The sequence below is a fragment of the Trachinotus anak genome, unplaced genomic scaffold (genome assembly GCF_046630095.1).
Source record: "Trachinotus anak isolate AG129_WGS33_773 ecotype Australia unplaced genomic scaffold, CSIRO_AGI_Tana_v1 ptg000002l, whole genome shotgun sequence".
Classification (NCBI taxonomy): Eukaryota; Metazoa; Chordata; class Actinopteri; order Carangiformes; family Carangidae; genus Trachinotus; species Trachinotus anak.
The window spans coordinates 10,615,375-10,635,676 of record NW_027273853.1 but is presented as its reverse complement, the minus strand read 5'-3'; the positions used below and the strand labels follow the sequence as shown (position 1 = coordinate 10,635,676).

The window sequence follows — 20,302 nt, the reverse complement described above, 5'->3', positions numbered from 1 at the left end:
ATAGTTAAGTGTGACAGTGGCAGTGGTGGAAGAAGGATTCATACTAAAGCAAACATAGTAACATGGAGAAATACTCCATTACAAAGTAAAAGGTCTAAAGTCAAAATCACGCTTAAGCAAATGAGCAAAGGTACTTAAAGTACTGAAATTACTGACATACGAGTAGCATTTTAATGCTGTGGCAGGATGAGCCAAGTACATCGAGACCTATTCGGTAGCATAATTTACAGCGTTGTATCATATTTTATAAGATCATCATGTGATTTGTATAAAAATCAAATTATTTAGTCACTGCAGCTGTCAAATAAATGTACTGAAGTAAAGAAAAAAACCCAATAAAAAACAATGAAATTAAAAGTTTAACGTAGCACAAAATGGAAATGCTCAAGTAAAGAACAAGTACCTAAAATCTTTTACCTCTGGAGAGTGAATACAGGAGGACAAAAACAGTTGACCCAAGAATTCCTTTTAATGGATGGATGCCTGATCAGCTCACAGTGACACAGTGCACCAACTGTCAGTTCTACATGAAACACTGGAGAGGACACTAACAGCACACATCTGCAGCTGTTCTAAGGAAATGACAATAGGTGTACAGAGGAGTTTCCACCAAAAGGGTTTGAGTCCAGTCTCTGGCAGCAGGATGAAGACAATGAATTGCAAATATGGATGACAGGAATCATGGAGTTACTCTATGAACGACACCATCAAAAGTCTCTTGAAAGTGTGGCCTTGTTTTGACTTGTGTTGGTTGCAAAAACCAACAGACATGAAAATCCGACACAGGGATGGGAGGCAGGTTATAGGAGAGGGGGAGGGAAGGGGGAGTGACTACTAATGTCCTTGGATGAAGTTCAAGGCACCAGCACAACTCTCATGGTGTTAGTGTAACCAGAGCCTGGGCGCCAGCCGGTCACAACAAGGGCCACATCCCCAGACTTGAAGAATTTGTGGTGCTTGCCTAAAGACAGAGAGAAAAGAGCCATTGAAGGAGATGAACAAAATGCTCTCATACCTATTTGCTTTTTCGCTCCTTCCAAATAATTTCATTATGCTGTTAAAAGTTTCAAAAAAGCACAAAAACACTCACCAACTTCCAGGGCAAAGTTCACACGCAGGTCAACGTCCTCAGCCCAGACGTCGTTGGCAGGCTTGGTGTAGAGCACAGGGTAGATGCCACGGTAAAGGTGAGCCTGGCGGGCGGTCTGGCCACAGCGGGTCACAGCAATGATGGGGGCACGGGGCCTGTACTTTGACAGCAAGTGAGCAGACCTGCAAGTAAAAGATACAAGTTTTAACAAAGATGAAGATGTAGGAAATAAATGGTCTGAATGAGTGCCAATGGAAATGAATTGTACAGCAAGCTTGTTCGAAAACAGTTGCCTATTTACACAGTTATGGGCAACATTATCAATATCAGTTGGAGTTGTGTTTGTATCCTCCTGATTAATGCTCACTCTCCTTTAAGCTCTGTTTTAGTCTCCATCAAATTTCTGGCTGTTTCGCAGCTAAATGCTCCACTGTGATCACTAGCTGCTCCAGGGGTCTCCAACAGGTGGCTCAGGAGCTACTGGTAGCTCACCCCCTGTTTTAGAGCAACTCACCAACAGGTTCAGAGAATATAGTCTGTACAATCCATGGATGCATAGTACAAACTTTAAGCAACACAGCTTCACTCAGTAAATCTGCTCCAAATGCAACTAAATCAAATACACAGGTATACCCACCCGTCTTCAACACCAAAGCATTATTTGACATTTGTCAGTCAGATGTGTTACGCTGTCAAGTTTGTTTACATCCGATATGTCGTTGGCGACATGCAGTGATAGCAACTCTTCTGGATAACAGAACAGATATAAATGAAACTTTTCAGAAAAAACAGGAAACATGTTGCCATGGATTAAATGAGTTAAGCTGTGGGTATCAACTTGAGCTCCATTTTTTTAACCCATGGTTGTTTACATTTTGGAAAATTTAGCGTTCCGAATATACTATTTTAAGTTCCTGTTTGTTATGTACCATTAGATGTACTAACAACTATCTCTGGATTACTGACTAAAGAGCTTCTTTTTTTTCTCTGATTTCTAAGCTGATTTATGGACGTTTATTTGCAATGGTTTTATCTCGTCTGTGTGTTCATGACTCAGATTTTTGACACAAAAATCTACTTTCAGAAAATGTGAGTTTTGGATATTGATATTTGATGACATGTTGAATCATCTGATTTGGTTTGGAAATCAATTTGAGAGTTTTAATATGATAGGCGAATTAATGTTACCAGTAATGTAAGACATGAGTAGCTCTCAGCCCCTTTTATTCTGTCAAAGAAGCTCTCAGAATAAAAAGGGTTGGAGACCCCTGAGCAGGACGCTACTTGTCTGTTAGCTGTGCTGTACAGTGAGCTTTTAGAGCTTTTGTTTTCCAAACATAGCTGCCTGCCTGCTGACTAAAAACACAATGAGAGAGGTAACAGTGCGAAACAGTGAGCTGAAAGATGCTATGAAGCTCCATAGTGTTGAGGAGAATTGCAGAGTCAGGAGGTCCGACTCTGTGGCTTCATCACCTTTCACATACAAGTAGTCATGTGAGCCATTGTTAGAGCAGAAATAATAATCAGACCTGCTTTGATTATGCCATTATCATTATGAAATCCACCCAGCTGACAGTGGTATGTCTTCTGTATCATGTGCTGTGAGGATGAACTCCCAAGTGGAGAGGAATGAACAGGCAGTTAAAATTAACTTGTAAAATGTCAGGGTTCAGATCTGAAAAGGTCACAAGTGGAGCGCAGATTGTGAGTGCAGTAAGAGCTGGCACACTTCATATGAATCGTGGGCTTCTGTTACGGAAGGAGCGGAGGCGGATGGATAGAGAAATATTAAAATGCCCCAGCTTCTTTGTTCACAGTGGGCGCTTTGGATATTATGACTCAGAGCTTTACAGAGGAGTTTTACAGGAGGTGGACCTCTTGAATTCTCACCTGCCAGTCTTGGTGAGAACGATGATGGCGCTGGCACAGCACTTGAAGGAAGCCTCCACTGCACCGATAGCGACAGCCTCTGTGGGGTCACGGGTCAGATGAGTGATGCGACGCAGCTCCTCGAACATCTGCCTGTGGTACATAGCTGCCTCAGCTTCACGGGCAATCTGAGCACAAAGATCAAAAAAGATTACAGTAGTGTCAGGCTGCAGTCACACAGCTAGTTTCACTGCAGGAGTTAGTTTGTATTTAAAAGGACAAAACAAAAGGCTGTTATCTTTAGTGCAGAGGTCTTCATACCTTAAAGCACTCTGAGACATGAAGCTAAATAACAGCGGCGGCCATGATGTCCGGGGACTGTTGCTGTGCACTGCAGATCCTCAGACACATGCTAACTGAGCAATACAATTACACAGTTAAAGCACAATGCAAGAGACAAGCTGTTTGGTAGCAGATGGATGGAGGGAGGGATGGGTGCAACAAAGTAAGTTGAACAAAAACTAAACAAGCTGTCAGTGAAACCCAAGCTGATACCACAGATGTGTTCTCACTCACGTCACAAAACAAACATTATCTTCAATTGAAGTTTTCCTGTCTTTCATACTTCTGCAGGTATCTCATAATCTAAAGTTAATTTTGTCAGCGTGTTTGTTACTTATGGTCAATATATGACCAAATGAACTGATATAACAATTACAGGATGAAAATTCCTCTTTTTTTTGTGCAACAGGCAGCTTAGGTCTCTCAACAGAGAGCCTTTGTATTTAAGGCTAAGGACCTGACAAAGAAAAGCTATTCACTTGCCAGCACTGATGCTTTGCTCAATCGTGTGAACTTAGCTAGCATTTTGTCATTAAAACATTCAGCAGACTCAGATGTTTCTCAAGCGCACATGAATTCACCACATGCTACAGTGTTAGGTTACTGATAATGCAGGCGTCCTAACACTGACAGATCTGAGTGAATATAGCTGTTAGTTTTTACAACACTTCCAGTAAACAGTAAACACGTTAGCACAGTCCTTCAACACTGCTGTGATAGATTCCCTTGATGTGGACCCACACAGTGAACATAATGTAGCAATTAGGGAATGAGACCAGAAGATGTGCTCTTACCAGGTGCTGTGTGCGCACAGCCTCCAGGGGGTAGTCTCCCTTGGCGGTCTCACCACTCAGCATGATGCAGTCATTGCCATCCAACACAGCGTTGGCAACATCACTGCCCTCAGCGCGAGTAGGGCGAGGTTTCTTGGTCATGCTCTCCAGCATCTGTGGAAGAAAACATCATGTGTGTCTGTACACACACTTTGATACACTTTTTTTTTTTGAAACGGAGCATTGGATGATTTCACAGACCTGTGTGGCACAGACGATGGGCTTGCCAATCCTGTTGCACCTGCCAGTCATCATCTTCTGGGCAATGAAGACCTTCTCTGTTGGGATTTCAATGCCCAGGTCTCCACGGGCCACCATGATGCCATCACTAGCCTCCAGGATCTCATCAAATCTATCAGACCAAACACTCTTTAACAATTATCTAAAGACTCAGATCCATGCAGATTCAACCCTGACTGCTGATTCTCCACCCACCTGCGCACACCCTCGTGGTTCTCCAGCTTGCTGATGATCTTGATGTCCTTGCCCTTCTCGCCCAGCACCTTCCTGACGGCGTGGACATCAGCAGCCTTACGGATGAAGGAGGCGAAGACCATGTCAACACCCTGCTCCACGCCAAACTGCAGGTCCTGAATGTCCTTCTCAGACACAGCAGGGAGATCAACAGCAGCTCCAGGCAGGTTCACACCCTTCTTGCTGCCCAGCATACCACCATTCTCAATCTCACACACCACGTAGTTGTTGCCTTAGGACACAAAAAAATTTAGAGAAACTTAATTTCCACAATTAGGCAGAAAATGACTTAAAAACCCCACAAAAATGATTTGTTTGCTCACCAACTTCTTTGACCTTGAGGGAAATCAGACCATCATCAACGTAGATGTGGCTTCCAACCTGCACAACCTTGGTGATGTTCTTGTAGTCGAGCCACAGGACTTTCTCATCACATTTCTCCTTGAACTGGTCATCGAGTGTGAGCTTGATGGTTTCACCCTTCTTCAGCTCAACCTCAGCGGTGCCACTCTAAACAAGACGAAAAGACTGTGTCATTTCTCAGAATGGACATCCCTGCAGGAAAACATTACACACTTAGTTGTGCAATAAATCAAAAATGTCTCCCTCTGAGCCTTGGTAATTTGGCAAGAACTCACGCCCTTGATAAGTCCGGTCCTGATTTCTGGTCCCTTAGTGTCAAGAGCGATGGCCACTGGTCTATAGTCGACAGATCCTGGCCCGAAGCTCTCAGTTGCCGTACGGACATTCTTGATGGTCTCAGCATGGTACTGTAAGATTTGGGTGACATTAATAAACACTGAAAAAATATTACACTACCAAATTGTAATAGTTCATTATTACAAATCTGTTATGTTTTCATTTGGGTGTCAAATTCTTAAAAAGTTGGACAAACTTGGTCACACAGACAAACAGGCGGCACAGCACAGGTTACATAACTTTATGCCAGTCTTCATTGACAACTGCAACACATTTTTAGGACATGACATTGTTCCGTTTCATTGTACATAAATAGCTGCACACAGACTATCAGGTATCAAATGAATATGTTCTAAAATATTTGAACAGCAGGATGTTTAACAAATTCAATAAAATGTCCTAGTTGTGACAGACATGTTCAACTGTTACATTGTCTGTCTACAGCCATGGATGTAGTAAATGCATACTAGTCTAACCTGAGCATTACTGTCTTCAGCTGATAATGAACGCCTCACTGTGGCCTCTCTACATGCCTTCTGTTTGTACTGTTGCTGCGAGCATGACTCTCAGAGAAGACCTATTTATAGCTGTACTGTCAACTGACACACCAATAAGACAGAGGTCAAATTCACTTTGCCCTTCTCATAACGACTCATATATCCACTTTGTTGTGAGTTTCTGGAGTTAAGATTATCAGTTTTATTGTTTTTTGTTGCTGTAAACCTGGCTAAAATGCAGACATTTTTTCTTTTTTTTACTAAGCAGTGCTGAGCTACCACACCACTGCTCAGGCAACTCATAAGCCACTTGGAGAGTTGGATTACACTGGAAAAAAAAATCACTGTGGCTAACCTTTACAGATCCAAATAACATGGATGTTCATACTACAGCTGATGTAGGTCTGATGGCTCATCCACTCAGGTGACAGTGAAAAAGGTAAAGAGGCATGACTTTTAAAGGCGAGGGGTCAGTAGTATAAGGTCGGCCAAAGACTTAGCCATGATACAGTTGGCTCGCCAAATCCCAAACTAAAACTTAGACCCAGCTTTGAAGGGGCAAATACAAGCTCATAAGATCGTATTACAGCCGCGGACAGTTAACAGGCCACAAGAGTAATGTCATGCTGCTGCAGCTGTAAAGGGTAAATCCACAGTGAATCAGTCATAGAGGGCAAAGATACTGCTGCTGAAGTGCTCTGTCTTGGTTCAAACTCTGAGGTATGTTGCACTATTGGACATGCCCAAATTACTGATGTCATAACAGGTGTTCTGGTGGTAAATCCCCTGCTGTAACTATTTGGGATAGTGCAACAGCCTAGAAAGTTTAAGGGAGGATTCAGAGATGCAAATTACAGGATCCTAACTCACTTCATGTGTGCCATGAGAGAAGTTCATTCTTGCAATGTTCATCCCAGCCTTGATCATTTCCTTAGACATATCCACAGATCGGGTGGCAGGTCCTGCATCAAGACAGGTGAATGATTGTTAAAATGGGTGTTTCAAACGTTGTTACATCAATATAATCATTGGATGATTTTTGTACTGAGAAATAAATCAGTGGGTTTTTGGAAATGTGTCTGACCGATTGTGCAGATGATGCCAGTGTTGCGAGACACAGCAGGTTCAGAGTCGATGTCCAGCAGGCACATGTGCTCAATGAGGCTGTCCGCCACGGCAGCATGCATCTGCTGGGAGTGCATGATGGAAGAGCCGGTATCCTTTGACTTCGACATGACTGAATCCGTGTCTGCAGGAAAAGTCCTGGGGAGACAGAGAGGGAAACAAGAGAGGTGATTGATTAGTAGCTAACACCTCTACCTGTGACATTTCTGATAAGTTATACGGAAGATGTTTTCATGGGTGACAGACAGAGAACAGTCAAGGTGAATAGTAATAGAAATAATAGAAATGTTGACACAGTTAAAAACCAAGAAGTTGTAATAGAAGCTTGATATAAAATTATATAATTTAACACAAGAAATGGTATGGAGGAGGGTGTTGGCTGTGTCTGACTGCACTCCCCCACATTCCAGCAGGAGCTCATGTGCAGCTGAAGGAGAGGAGCTGGTCACTCCTAACAGAGGCAAAAGGGGATTCATACACAAAAAGGAAAATCTAAGACTCCAAAAGGAAACTGAAAAGCATTATTTCTGCTGCTGGCAGTGAAATGCTTGTTGAGAATCAAAACAATGTGCATTTAAAGGACAAGGCAGAGGTATTAACGTGCATGACAAGTCTGTTGTCATTTCAGTGCATGGAAGCACAGTATGTGTGTGTGTTTGTGTGTGTGTTTGTGTGTGTATGTGTGGGCGTTTGAGCCTGGACACCATTCCAGCCTCCAGCATTCACCTAAAATAACATGGTCAGCTGAGAGTATTTATGGACCATAGAAACATCACCAGAAAAAACATCAGAAAAATTCAGTTGAAAAATTATAAAATCCATAATAATTCAATGGTGAAAGGGTCATGTTATATATATACACAGTGCCATTCAAAAGTTTGGACACACAGTGTGTTCAAACCTTTACTGTATATATGTATATATATTACAGACAAGTTAAAGCCCCCTTGCAGGTTGTTATGAATAATGCAGTTTAGAAATGTAACAGTTAATATCTGACTAAAAAGTTAATCACTATATGATAGATTAAGTAACAGGTCATACATTTATTTCATTAAGAAGGAAAAGTTTCTTGAAGCATGCAGTTTCAGTAGAAAATGCCTTTAGCCACTTTATTATCTGCCTGATTATCAGCTTCTGAGGACATATAGAGTGTCAGTGTTCAGATAGGATCAAATCAAACTTTATTTATCCCAAGAAGGGAAATCTATCATTACAGCAGAAACAGAGTAGACAGACAAGAAACAAAGTAGGATGGACAGGATATATCAATATAATTTCACATTTGTGTGCCAAATGAATATAATCGATGAATAAAATCATAACAAAATAATATAATTAGAAAATAATATGAACATAATGTTTACAAATATAAATAGCTACAGTATGATATAATTTATTCAGAGAAAAAAGTTTGATATGAGATTGAAATGACAAAATAAAAATTTGATTTCAACATTAACATGTTCAGCTAAAACTAATGGAAAATCTCCTCTGTCATTTAGTTGAATCTACTTACTGTTACTCACCTACTGGGTGAACTTTGCAGGGACCAGAGCGCCACTAGCTCAGCTGGAGCGACAGTTTTTATTCCCCTCACTTGCCGGGACTACTTTCCTGTGTGACCAATACCCGGTGACACAGGATATAGGGCGTGACACTTACGGCAATATGTCAGATTTGTACACCGAGTTAAATATAGCCTACAATATTTAAAGGCAAATTCTCTCATTTTTATTTTTTATTTTTTATTTTTTATCGTAAATGTCCAACTCAATATCATGTTTTTAGAGAAAAGCACATAAATTGGACGAACATGGAGGGAGGATACATTGCAGGTATAAGTGCTGTTCGTCTGAACATTCACAAAACTCTCCGCTGGTACTCAAACATGATCCTGGGTCATGAGATTGGACTGGAGACGCTGGAGGCAGCTGGAGGGGCGCTCTTGGGGCGCAGCGCTCAGCCGAGGCCAATGTCAAACAACACACACCAGACTTGCGGATCTGCCCCAAAATGTTGTGGGTTCCTCCCTGGCCAGTGCCCCGCCCCTCCTCAAAGTTCAGTGTTGAGTAGGCTACTTTTGCGTAATCCTACTGAAATAAACAGACACAGGTGAAAACCTAATATCCTTGGCAGTGGTTCACTAATTGATGCGAATTGGTTCATTTCTAATAACGTGAAAGAAATACAAAAAAAATGACCCTTATCAATAAAAAGAAAACCAGGATTATGTTTTGACTGTATTCATCCTTTTCTGCTATATCTTATGTTCTTTTATGTCTATTGCTGTCATCATTGTGTTTTTTATTCTCCTTTTCTGTACTTTATTAATCTCAAAGCCCAAGGGGCGATCTCTTTGTACCATGACAACTCTGATCTGTCTGACAATAACAAATAGTCAGTTTTAAGGGAAAATCACAGTATTTGTATAATACTGCCTGCTTCTGTGGATGAGCATTTATCTCCTGTCTTGACCTCTGACCTCTGACCCTTTACCCCAACTTTTACTCTATTCTTGGTTACTCAGTTATTACACTAACGCATTTCCTTAACTCTAATCCATGAGAGGTCTTTAAATATGTATATTCTTACACAGTTTAATCAGTTTGATATTTTTCTCTTTTCCACGCTTGTGAGAACAATAAGGACAGAAAATCTTTCATACCATACATTCTCATCATCATTGTTTTTTTTAGCCTTCATGTCGTACCTTTACTTTAGGTTGCTTTCTGAGCTCAACCAGGGTGGACTTCTGTCTGCATTCTTGAGGCATGATAACCTACTGTAAGACAGTCCAAATGTCAAAATCACTGAAGAGCTTAATGGAGTTTCAAAATTAAAAGAAAGGTAAAACCAAGCAGAAAATTATACCTCCATATACCTCCATATATCTGATTACCATTTGGTCAAAGTTTATTATAGTATATAATATATAGGCCTACATACACTGTGTCGTTGAGCCATGCTGGGCTCCATGTGGAGCACATGAGGAACATGCTGTGGAGCACATTAAGAACATGCCGTACCACATCATGAAACTAGATTCACTCAGTGTCATGTCTGACATATGTGTGCACTCTTCTCAGTGTTATACAACACAGTCAAAATATGCTCAGCCCTGCCCAGTAATATCACTCATTCCATCTACTGACAGCGGTACTTCATTTTTAAAAGATTTGATTTTATAAACAGATAGGAATAAGGTATATAAATGTTTAATGCTCTACGAAGCTGTTGAACGTGGTTAAAAATATATAAATTGGACAAAGTCATTCATGACTTCTAAATATTCTTGGAAAGTGATGGATGCTGTGATCCTTCAAGAGATGGAAATGTGGCTCTAAACTCCAGATCCAGATAAGGATTAATGATGAACAACCTGAGGTGCAACAGCAGAGAAATGCTTGCAGCACTGACTTCCAGTCTGAAGAATGGCCTGACATTAAAACAATGCATTAACAATTATTAAAATTACATTCTCCTGTCTCCTGCAAATTTGACCTGTCTCTTTTCCTGTGATAACTTCTGGAACATTTCTTTACAGTATTTTTTGTAAATTATTATAATAAATTATAATTAATTATGACTGTTGCTGTATTTTTATTTATTTTTTTATTTTTTAATTGAAGTGTACCGCAAATGTTTATTCATTAGTTTTTTTTGTTGTCCATGTTGGTTGAAAATTATTTTAAGGAGCTGACCATCTGGCACACCTGTTGGTAACAACTTGAGTGACAATCATAGTTGAAAAGTTGAAAGGATCCAAAAGGATGAAACAGACCAGACAGACCATGCAAACAGAGGAAGGAGTAGCTGAGCACATCGCACTCACATTATCACAGGAGCTTGTTTGAACTGTGTTATGTATGAATAATCTGATCATACATATTACATTATAATGATCTAATTATGTATGTTCATTTCACACCCTTTCTCTGTCCAAAATCCATACCACACATTTTGATATGTACAGTATTTGTGAAGTTTACGTGGTAGTGACATTTCAAAGTACATCTGTATGAAATGGGACGCTCTCTCTCTCTCTCTCTCTCTCTCTCTCACTCAACAGCTCTCTCTTGTGGACAATTGGTTGAATTGTGGGCTGAAGTTCACTGTGCTTGTCAAATGTCTCGTTATCTCTTTTCATGATGTCAAAACACAGCAACAAGACTTTTTCTTTTTTTTTCTTTCTGTCTTTTAACTCCATATCAAATGTTCAAATTCAGCTTGTTTCTCAGCCAGTGATCTTGTCTTTTGTTTTGACAGGACATGGTTCAACCAATCACATTGCTTGACACTCACACAACCACACAACACACTGTTAATATTCACTTTTACAAAATATAAAATAAGAAAAGACCATTTAGAGAAAATGACAATTCCTACATTAAGTTAATAAAACTTTTCCATGGAAAATTAAAAATGAAATGTTCTTTCTAGATAGGCAAGGCTTAATAACATTTTCACTTAAGAAAACAATTTACAATCTCTCATCACATGCAACGGTTTTCTTTAATATAAACAAATGTATCTGTTTATATGAACACTGTAACTGCATTGTTTGTTGATGTTTTGATGTGCTTTTATACAGCAATTTTTATGGTACATATTGTTGAGTTTTGTGTATTTGTATATGAAGCCCCATCTGAGGACGGGCACAGCAAACTAGTTTATGCAATGAATTTTGTCATATATGACACTGATCCATGCTACAAAAACCTGATGTATTCCTGAGGATAAATACTTGCTCTCCACTACTGCTGCAGTAGATATAGTACAGAGCTGGTTTCTTCATTGTGAACCCAGTGTTCATTTATCTTGCTGGCTTAGCAGATAAAGCCCTAAAGTTATAAATAAACCCAAAAAACCCCCAAAAACTGAACCCAAAACAGAAACTTCATTTGCTTTGTATTTGATTACATTATATTCTTAGTTGTTCGTAGACAGTCTTGACAATGACAGTCTACAGTATAAAGTACAGGGATTCATGATATCATGCCCACCCGCTATAAACCAACATGGCCACAAAACAAACACCTACTCGTGTCTAAGTGGATTAGTCTGAGAAAAGTACTTGTAGAGAGAAGACTTGCACAGATGTATGCAGTCCTAGAAGTGACTAATCTGGCCAGACTGCAGAGCAGCAGGCAACTGCTAACAAGGGTAACTGCCGATTAAGGTCAGACTGCAGCACAGTAGACAGACAGGAAGACTAATAAATGCCAAACACCCAAATCACCCAAATGTCCACGCTTCAAATCTGCCACCAGGGATCTTTGTTCTCATTACAGGCTTAAAACTGACTCCTGAGGATAGCATGGCTTGTTTAGTTGTCCTGCTCCTCCTCCCCCTTTCAATAAGTGAAATACTACTGTATTTAAGTCTTGTAATGGATGGCATCAGACAAATACGGACAGACATACTATAGGTGTGCAATAAAAGCCCTGGACTGCAAGTCTCGTCCTCCACCTCTTCTCTCTCTAGACCAGGTTCAGCTGATTGGGCTGTCAGCATCTGCAGCCAGTCATGTGACAGTCAAGTCCGAGACTGAACACGTGGGATTTCCTGCTGTTCAAAACCAGAGGGGGAGAGGTCTGCCAAACACAGACACCCAACCCAACTATCAATGAGAAATCTTCATTTGTTTTGGTCGTTTGAGGGTCAGATACGGACTTACAGGAGATTTTCCTACTTGATGGAATATGTGGAGTTTTTCTCACTGAGGAAAGGTAAGAGCTTCACTTTGTGCCATGTATGTGATCAACACCTCACTACCACTATGTTCTTGTGTCTTTTTGAGCGGAAGCTGAACTGATTAAGTTGCATACTGTATGTTTTTCCAGTTTTTCTTTTTAACTGTGTCAAACACAGTGAAGTGAACAGACTTGTTGCAGGAGAAGTCCCAATGAACTGAAAGCATGGTGAGTCTATAATGTCCTCAGTTTCCCCTTCTTTTTTCATATGTTGTATTCTCATATCACAGAGTCAACAGACAATAGCAACAATTCTGCTAAAACAAAACAATTGAACATGTCAACTTGGGCTGTGGGCTCTTTTCAGTTTTCTCTCCCTTTATCAACCCAACAATTATTTGAAGATCAATGTGACACACCAAGGAGATGCGCATCACATAACTTTTATTGAAATGGCCATTGTCGACAGTAGATGTAATGTTACATCTTCTAAATGACCTGCAAATGTGTTGAAATGAGTCTCAGTCTCAGCAGCATGGTTACTTGACTTTGTTTGGGTTGACAGAAGGAACTAATGAGCTGTGTGAATAAGAGGATCTTTTGATTGACAGCTTTTCCCATTAACCCCACAGGAGATGGAGTGCCAACAGTGGACAGACAACCAAACTAACGAGGACAGTGACACAGAGGAGATCCTGTGTGGAATGAATGTAAACATCTCTTTCAGTATCCACGTAGTGTGATGAATATTATCCTAGAAGAATTCTAATTAAAATGAAGTTTGCTTATAAATGTCAAGTACAGGGCGATAAGGTAAAGTGTTACCCACATTTTATTTTTTAAGAAACTTCTTCTCATGATGGGAATAATGGCCACTCTGTGAGTGGTTTAATCCTTCAGCCCCCTGTGGTGCTGAGCTGTTTGGACCATAAGGTAAGTGTGTTGGTGTTTGTCTCAGCAGGAGAGCTGTGCCACTGACCTGTATCACCACCCCCAGCTGGAAACAGACATCCAGGCTATCAGGACTTTGTATTCAGACTCTGCAGTCTCCATCAGGTGAACGTCTAAACATCTTTTCTTAACCATGACCTGAAAATGAAGGGAGCCCTGTTGCTTTTCTGCATTGTCAAATTTTCTCTTCCCTTTCTTCTGCTAGGGAGTACGGGTCAATTGATGATGTGGATGTTGACTTGAACATTAACACCAACATTTTAGATGTAAGTTAAATTTATAGCCCTGTTCCAACAGTCAAAAGTTTACATATACTTTATTTACGGACCTTTATTTTACAGAAACATTCAGATTCTAATTATTTCTGCAGGTCCTTTGTCATAAAAAAAGAAAGAAAAAAAGAAAAGAAAAGATTCACAAATGTGGTTTATTTAATATGCTAATTGCGCATCTTCTGAAAATGTAACGGAAAAAAGCTCTGACGGGTCAAAAATACACATGCAGCACAGTAAGGATTTAGACACATGCCTCTTCGCCCTTTTCATATCAATCAGCCTCATCAACCTGCTTCTGGCAGAATAATGTTTGGATTTTTGACCTTTCAGTAGAATTCAGCCAGATTTGTTGGTTTTCTTCCATGGATTCATCTTTTCAGAGAAGTACACATCTTTTCAACTTGGTTGAGGTCAGGACTTTGGGAAGACCATTCCAAATGCTTAATTAGCTTGTTTTTACCATCCCAGAGCCATTTCTGATGTGTGTTCAGGGTCATTGTTGTGTTGCATCCAAAATGTAACTTTCTAGCTTATGCTAATTTTCCACTTTGTCCACTTCATGCAGTGCATCAGTTCCAGAGCCCCAGGGCACTAGCCCTGCTTGACAGGCCCAGTGTTCTTAGGGTTTAAATGCATCACCTTTCCTCCTCCAAATATATTTTCCATGTCTTATCATACGTGCTGCAAAACAAATCCTATTTATACAAGCACAGTGAAGTTACCACCTGTACTAAATCACAATCAGCTGACTTGAGGAAGGCGGCATAATAAGGTTATGACACTTTATAAATTCCTATGTCCCCATTATCTATAACACATAGCATTGAAGGTTGCTGTTCTGTTAGTGACCCGTCAGATTTATCATATTTTCAGAAGATACATGCCAAATTTATAAATGAAGCCAAACCAAATGCAATTCATTCTGTCAAAGAATAAGGAGTTGTAAACTTTCAACCACAACTGTCGATACATTTACTATATTGACACATTTCCTGTGATAACATGTGGGCCTGTTTAATATGATGACATTGTTTGTGTTTGTCCATAGGAAGAGGTGGCCAAAGCCTGGAGGATTAATCCATCAGAGCCCGTCGTTATCCGTCTGCACTTTGCTCACTCTCAGTATCTGGATGGACCTGGTGAGTGTCAGTGACACTGCAGCAAAATAACTGTAGTACTGTAAATGTGTGACGGCTGATGAAATGTTTCCCACTGCAGCACCTTCAGTTGAAGTCTTCCAGCCATCCAACAAAGATCATTTCAGTCTTGGGAAACAACTGCAGAAGTGAGTGTTTATGTCATAATTTTTATGGCAGCGACGAGATTACTCAGTGTAATACTGTGTGGTTTTTAGGCGTCTTTGGTCATTGTCCACCTGATTGTATAAAGAGCAGCTCTTCTAACTCTTTCTGTTCCCCAGTATTCTCGCAGTCTTCATATCTCGGGAGTGGAAACACCTCACAAACGAGATTGTCATAGTCCAACAGAAGAGCAGACACAGCTGGTTCAGGCCAAGTGGAACCATCAAGAAAGTTCGTGCCAGATTCAGCATCTGGTTACCACTGTCAAGGTATGCGATGATTCCTTTAAACCAGCTCTGTTATTTTGGTTTTTGAACATCCGCTCACTTCTTCTTCTTCTTCTTTTTCTTCTTCTTCTTCTTCTTCTTCTTCTTCTTCTTCTTCTTCTTCTTCACTATGAGCAGGTCAAATGATCTCCAGGAACCAACTATGAGAGGAAGGATCATTTTACCAGCAATCAAACTGAGCCGTTTCACAAATTACACAACCTCCTACACAGTCAAGAATCCCCCAGGAGAGCTCTTCACCTACACACCCAGTGGAAAGGTGAGGACTCCCTCCTTAGCTGAGCATACTGTAATTCAAAACTTCATTTCTTTGAAATATTTGTCCTCAGCTGCTGTGTTTGCAACAGTCTCCCCAGCTTATTAACTCTCTTATTCCTTCTTACATTCTCATAGCGTTTAATAAAAGTGTCTGTGTGCCTTCTTCCACAGAGGGTGGTGATGTCAGCAGTCAAATCATCAGCACAGCTTAGTACCAAACAGCTGATAGAGCTGCTTTTCTCCTCCCAGGCCATCAGGCACTGTAAGGCCACCCCAACTCTACAGCATGGCTTCTTGGTACAGGTAAAGCTTTGTCCTGACATGATCATCATAAACATAAGCATAATACTGTGAAGGTAGAGGTGGGTGTGAAAAAATGAACTACACTACCGTATGCTGTGCTTTGCAAAGGTGTTGTGCTGGACTTCATTATAGTGAGAGCTGTGTCTAATGTTTTTTTTCCCAACTCCATGTACAAAAGTGAGGGCTGGAGAATATTAGAAACACATTTTATATAATACAGTCCAGCATTTTAATGAAAATTGGCCATCATCATTTTAATCTTTGTAAAAACAGAATATATGGCAGAGCTTTTGTATGGCATTGCATTAAATTTTACAGGGGACTTGTGTGTAATTCAAATAGTTAGAAATATTCATCATTTGTGGTGGAATTGAATAAGATGCCTATGAATAATTGCTGAATCACTGTGAAATTGGCTCTTGTAATAATTCATAAGGGTCACTGTAACCTTTGACATGAGGCTGTGCAGTCATGAAGATTGTAGTGTGTCAGTGTCTGAGATATGCTTATTGTAAACTGCGCTTGGTAGAATTAGTTATTCAGAGAAGAGACTAACTGTGACCTAGTCCTCGTTGCAGTTTGGAATAATAGGCTTGTTGAGGGGAGGAATGGTTCAGCAGAATCTATGATGTTTCTCACATGTAGAGTCTGTTTCTTGGGCCCAGAATAAATACATTCATTAAGTCAACAGGACTGAGTGTGTGAGTGTTTTTTTTTTTTTTTTTTTTTTTTACTCATTATCATTTGCTTTTCATTCTTGCACACAGATAATGAGGTATGCTGAGCAGAGAATCCCCACGCTAAATGAATACTGTGTGGTCTGTGATGAGCGACATGTGTTTCAGAACTGCCCCATGTTAAAGGTACAGTGCAACGAAGAAATTAGCTGGTCATGGCTGATCTGCTGAAGTGAAACTTAAAATGCTGTTAGCACGTTGTCACTGGTCTGTTTTGTGTGTTTGTAGCCTGCAGTTTGCACGAGGGAGCTATGTGTGTTTTCCTTTTATACACTGGGAGTTATGTCAGGAGCCACGGATGAGGTTGCAACCGGTGCAGAGGTTGGTAACAAATGCATGCAAACTTTAATATAAAGTATGAGTGACTATAATGTAAGATTTATGTATTCCAACAATCTCTGTTCTCGTAGGTGATTGACCTGTTGGTCGCCATGTGCAGAGCTGCTCTTCAGTCTTCACGCAAAAGCATCATATTTGAACCGTACCCTTCTGTTGTTGATCCACACAACCCCAAAACCCTGGCCTTTAATCCTAAGGTATGAGCTGAAACAAACTAGCTTATTACTGGCTTGATTTGAAATTGACTATTGATTGTGTCATTTTTTAAATTCTGAAACATCTGTATTATCTTTTGTGGCAGAGAAAGAGCTACGACAGGCTGCAAAAAGCACTGGACAATGTCTTGTTAATAAGGAGGATGGCTCAGGTGACAGCCTATACATGTGATGCACACAATTTAGATCTTATCCTCCTTGTCAAAGAATAATCTGCAAGTTGCTGAATGTTTTACTGACGTCAATTAATTTCCAGGGTCCACAATCTGAAATAAAGAAGCAGATGGACAAGATAGATCCTCTCGCTTATCCCTTACTACAGTGGTGAGTGACACAATCCAAACCAGCAAGTCACTCTTTTATTCCATTTGACATGTGATAATGTTTCTTAGATTCATATCCAGTTGTGTGTTTGTATGTTTGACAACAGGATTTTAGCAAGCAACAGATCACACATTGTCAAGCTTCCACTGAACAGGGTACGATAGAGCAGTTTACTGTTAGAGTCTGATGTCTTGACACAGTAGTGGTTTATCATTAGCCGCCAAATATTAAAACATATGCTGCATTTTATACTCTATATAAGTTTTATTCTGTTCTGTTGCTCTCCATACAATTTTCAAATCCCTTGCTGCACAATAGCACCTGAAGTTCATGCACACGCCCCATCAGTTCCTGTTGATCAGCAGCCCTCCATCCAAAGAGGCTCGTTTCCAAACTGCCAGAAAACTTTATGGCAGCACCTTTGCTTTCCAGTGAGTAAAATCAAAGCTGCGGCTCTAATATAAAACCTTCATATCAACACTGATATACAGAAAAGCAATCCTGCTTTATATGCTCAGCTCTTCTTCTCTCATCTTTCAGTGGTTCCCACATTGAGAACTGGCACTCTATTTTAAGAAACGGGCTGGTTAATGCCTCATACACAAAATTACAGGTAGAGTATGAAAATACCAATGTCTGTTAATTTCACAGTGGAGACTTCAACTCACAAAGGTGTTACCAGTACATTTTGACATTTGAAACTTGACACCAAGTAGAAGTTCACAGTTACAATCTGACATTTTTTGTTACCTTTTATTTAAGCTTCATGGAGCTGCATATGGGAAAGGCATCTATTTGAGCCCTATCTCAAGCATATCTTTTGGATATTCTGGTAAGAATACACACTTTAATGTTGTTCCTAACAGTATGCATATAAAACTATATGTTTCTGAAACATATCCTTTGTTTTTGTTCAGAGATGGGTAAAGGTCGACACCAAATAACCACCAAAGAAGAACTCATACAGAAATACAACCGAATAAACAAAATCAAACAGGTAGATTATCATTCACATTTGTTCAGGTTCCGCCTAGATGTGCTTCGTACAAGCAAGTTTTTATGAACTCATCCTGGATTCTCACCTTGTTTTAGGAACAGCCGGGACAAGAAAGGTTCTTGCAGAGCAGGAACCTAAACTGCATTGCACTCTGTGAAGGTAAATATGTGTAGTCTTGATTTGATAATATAAGGTGTGATTTTGTGACATTGTCTTATAAATGGTGTCTATATGTCTTAACAGTCATAACTTCAAAAGACCTTCAAAAGCATGGGAACATTTGGGTGTGTCCCATATCTGACCATGTGTGCACACGTTTCCTCTTTGTGTGAGTAAGATGGCCTTTTTACATAGAGTAAAGATAGAGTATAGAGTAAAATACAAAGCAGCAGAGAGGTTACTGTCACTGCTTCTCAGTGTAATCAGAAATCTCCTGACTATTTTTCTGAATTTTAAAACAGTCCACTTTTGTTTTTCTCAGGTATGAGAACGGTCAGGTGGGAGATGTCCACATCAACACTCAGGAAGCCAGGATCCACAGGGAAATTTTACAAGTAATTGCTTCAAAGCGGTGCTGAGAAAACAGATACACATATATGCATAGATTTCTTTATGAGCTAATGGGTAGATAGATGTGGCTTTAGTATAAAAACATGGACTGGGAGTAGATCTTAGTTTGTTTGTGGTTAGATTTATCATGTTTGTTTTTTATGGGTTTGACAAGTGAACATTGAGCTGGCTGATATTACATTTACCAGCTTTTGTTTGAATAAAAAACACAAATTCAAAGGAAGGAGAATACTTCACAAAACTGAGTAAAGCACCTCTTCCATCTTTTATCATCTGTCATTGTATTAGATGGAAGAAACTGGTTTGTGGAGTCATGCACCTGTAAAACCTCTTTTGCCTTATATCTCAATTTACAGTCTGATATAATTTAAATCTGTGTCTACCACCAGTGTCATACGTCTGTACTGTAAGCACATATTTTGTACATTTTTTTAAACCACACATTTTTAAAATAAAGGTTTACAGTATTCGCTCATTTTGTTTTAACAGATCAAAGGTTTTTCTTCTACTTAGATTTCACACAAATTAAAGGTCCAATTTGTGTCTTGTTATTTGTGTAATATGTGTGTTGCACCACAAGATGGAAGTGTAACCAATAACAAATCCCTCTGTTGGTTTTTTTCATTATTAACACCTCACATCATTAAATGAATGAGACCCCATAATATTTTTATTATGACAATCATAATTCAATATGTGGAGACTGCTACAGATGTTAAAGTGGATTAATTGCCTCAGTATTGAGTCTGTCATATTCTGCTTTCAGTAAAAACAGTTAGGGTTAGGGTTAACACTAGACAACTACAACACATACCAGATGTGTCATATGAGTCACACACAAAAATAAGTTGTCATGTGCTTTGTACTAAAAAAAAGCTCACAAAAAGAAAAAGTTTTCCAGTGAACTCAAGTGAACTACATCAAAAATCCAAAGGTTTGTAATGATGGGAAAAGATTCACTGACGGACAATTCATCAACATTTCATTTACATTTATGGTCAGTGGATTATTCTCCAGAGAACCAGTTGCAGTTTGTTCTGAATGATATCGACAGTACTAAGAATCTCACCTTTGTGCTCATTGTTTGAGTCAGTGAATAACAAGGGGGTGCATGCCATCC

The 20,302-nt window shown here is 39.8% G+C and overlaps 2 protein-coding genes across 4 annotated transcripts; one reads left to right on the top strand and one right to left on the bottom strand.

Annotated features, from left to right (window-relative positions):
• Positions 1–450: 450 nt before the first annotated feature.
• On the bottom strand, positions 451–8,601 carry pkmb (pyruvate kinase M1/2b). 2 transcript variants are annotated; one of them, XM_071495843.1, is made up of 11 exons: positions 8,459–8,601; positions 6,889–7,067; positions 6,675–6,766; positions 5,247–5,378; positions 4,932–5,118; positions 4,570–4,840; positions 4,336–4,486; positions 4,096–4,248; positions 2,981–3,147; positions 1,091–1,272; positions 451–961 (listed from the first exon to the last, which is right to left on the bottom strand). In XM_071495843.1, the coding sequence occupies exons 2-11, from the start codon at positions 7,037–7,039 to the stop codon at positions 855–857; spliced, it is 1,593 nt and encodes a 530-aa protein (XP_071351944.1). In that variant the 5' UTR covers positions 7,040–7,067; positions 8,459–8,601; the 3' UTR covers positions 451–854. The 2 variants fall into 2 exon arrangements, with proteins under 2 accessions (XP_071351944.1, XP_071351952.1); XM_071495851.1 differs by having other exon boundaries at positions 8,449–8,486.
• Positions 8,602–12,532: 3,931 nt separating this feature from the next.
• On the top strand, positions 12,533–19,657 carry LOC139627117 (protein mono-ADP-ribosyltransferase PARP6-like). Of its 2 annotated transcripts, none has more exons than XM_071487806.1 (23): positions 12,533–12,661; positions 12,776–12,853; positions 13,258–13,335; positions 13,587–13,681; positions 13,782–13,842; positions 14,900–14,990; positions 15,070–15,136; positions 15,272–15,421; positions 15,557–15,698; positions 15,869–16,000; positions 16,768–16,863; positions 16,966–17,058; positions 17,148–17,273; positions 17,378–17,443; positions 17,548–17,615; positions 17,722–17,770; positions 17,934–18,046; positions 18,156–18,228; positions 18,378–18,447; positions 18,533–18,612; positions 18,708–18,771; positions 18,856–18,940; positions 19,094–19,657. In XM_071487806.1, the coding sequence occupies exons 2-23, from the start codon at positions 12,851–12,853 to the stop codon at positions 19,188–19,190; spliced, it is 1,899 nt and encodes a 632-aa protein (XP_071343907.1). In that variant the 5' UTR covers positions 12,533–12,661; positions 12,776–12,850; the 3' UTR covers positions 19,191–19,657. The 2 variants fall into 2 exon arrangements, with proteins under 2 accessions (XP_071343907.1, XP_071343899.1); XM_071487798.1 differs by having other exon boundaries at positions 13,584–13,681.
• The last annotated feature ends 645 nt before the right edge of the window (positions 19,658–20,302 follow it).

Excerpts from the sequence above, each read along its gene's own strand:
- LOC139627117 (XM_071487798.1), top strand. Across the intron at positions 15,137-15,271 it reads CTTGGGAAACAACTGCAGAA|TATTCTCGCAGTCTTCATAT; the intron begins GTGAGTGTTTAT and ends TCTGTTCCCCAG. Across the intron at positions 15,422-15,556 it reads ATCTGGTTACCACTGTCAAG|GTCAAATGATCTCCAGGAAC; the intron begins GTATGCGATGAT and ends CACTATGAGCAG.
- pkmb (XM_071495843.1), bottom strand. The coding sequence starts at position 7,039 with ATGTCGAAGTCAAAGGATACCGGCTCTTCCATCATGCACTCCCAGCAG. Across the intron at positions 5,379-6,674 it reads TCTCTCATGGCACACATGAA|TACCATGCTGAGACCATCAA; the intron begins GTGAGTTAGGAT and ends CAAATCTTACAG. Across the intron at positions 1,273-2,980 it reads GTTCTCACCAAGACTGGCAG|GTCTGCTCACTTGCTGTCAA; the intron begins GTGAGAATTCAA and ends TTTTACTTGCAG.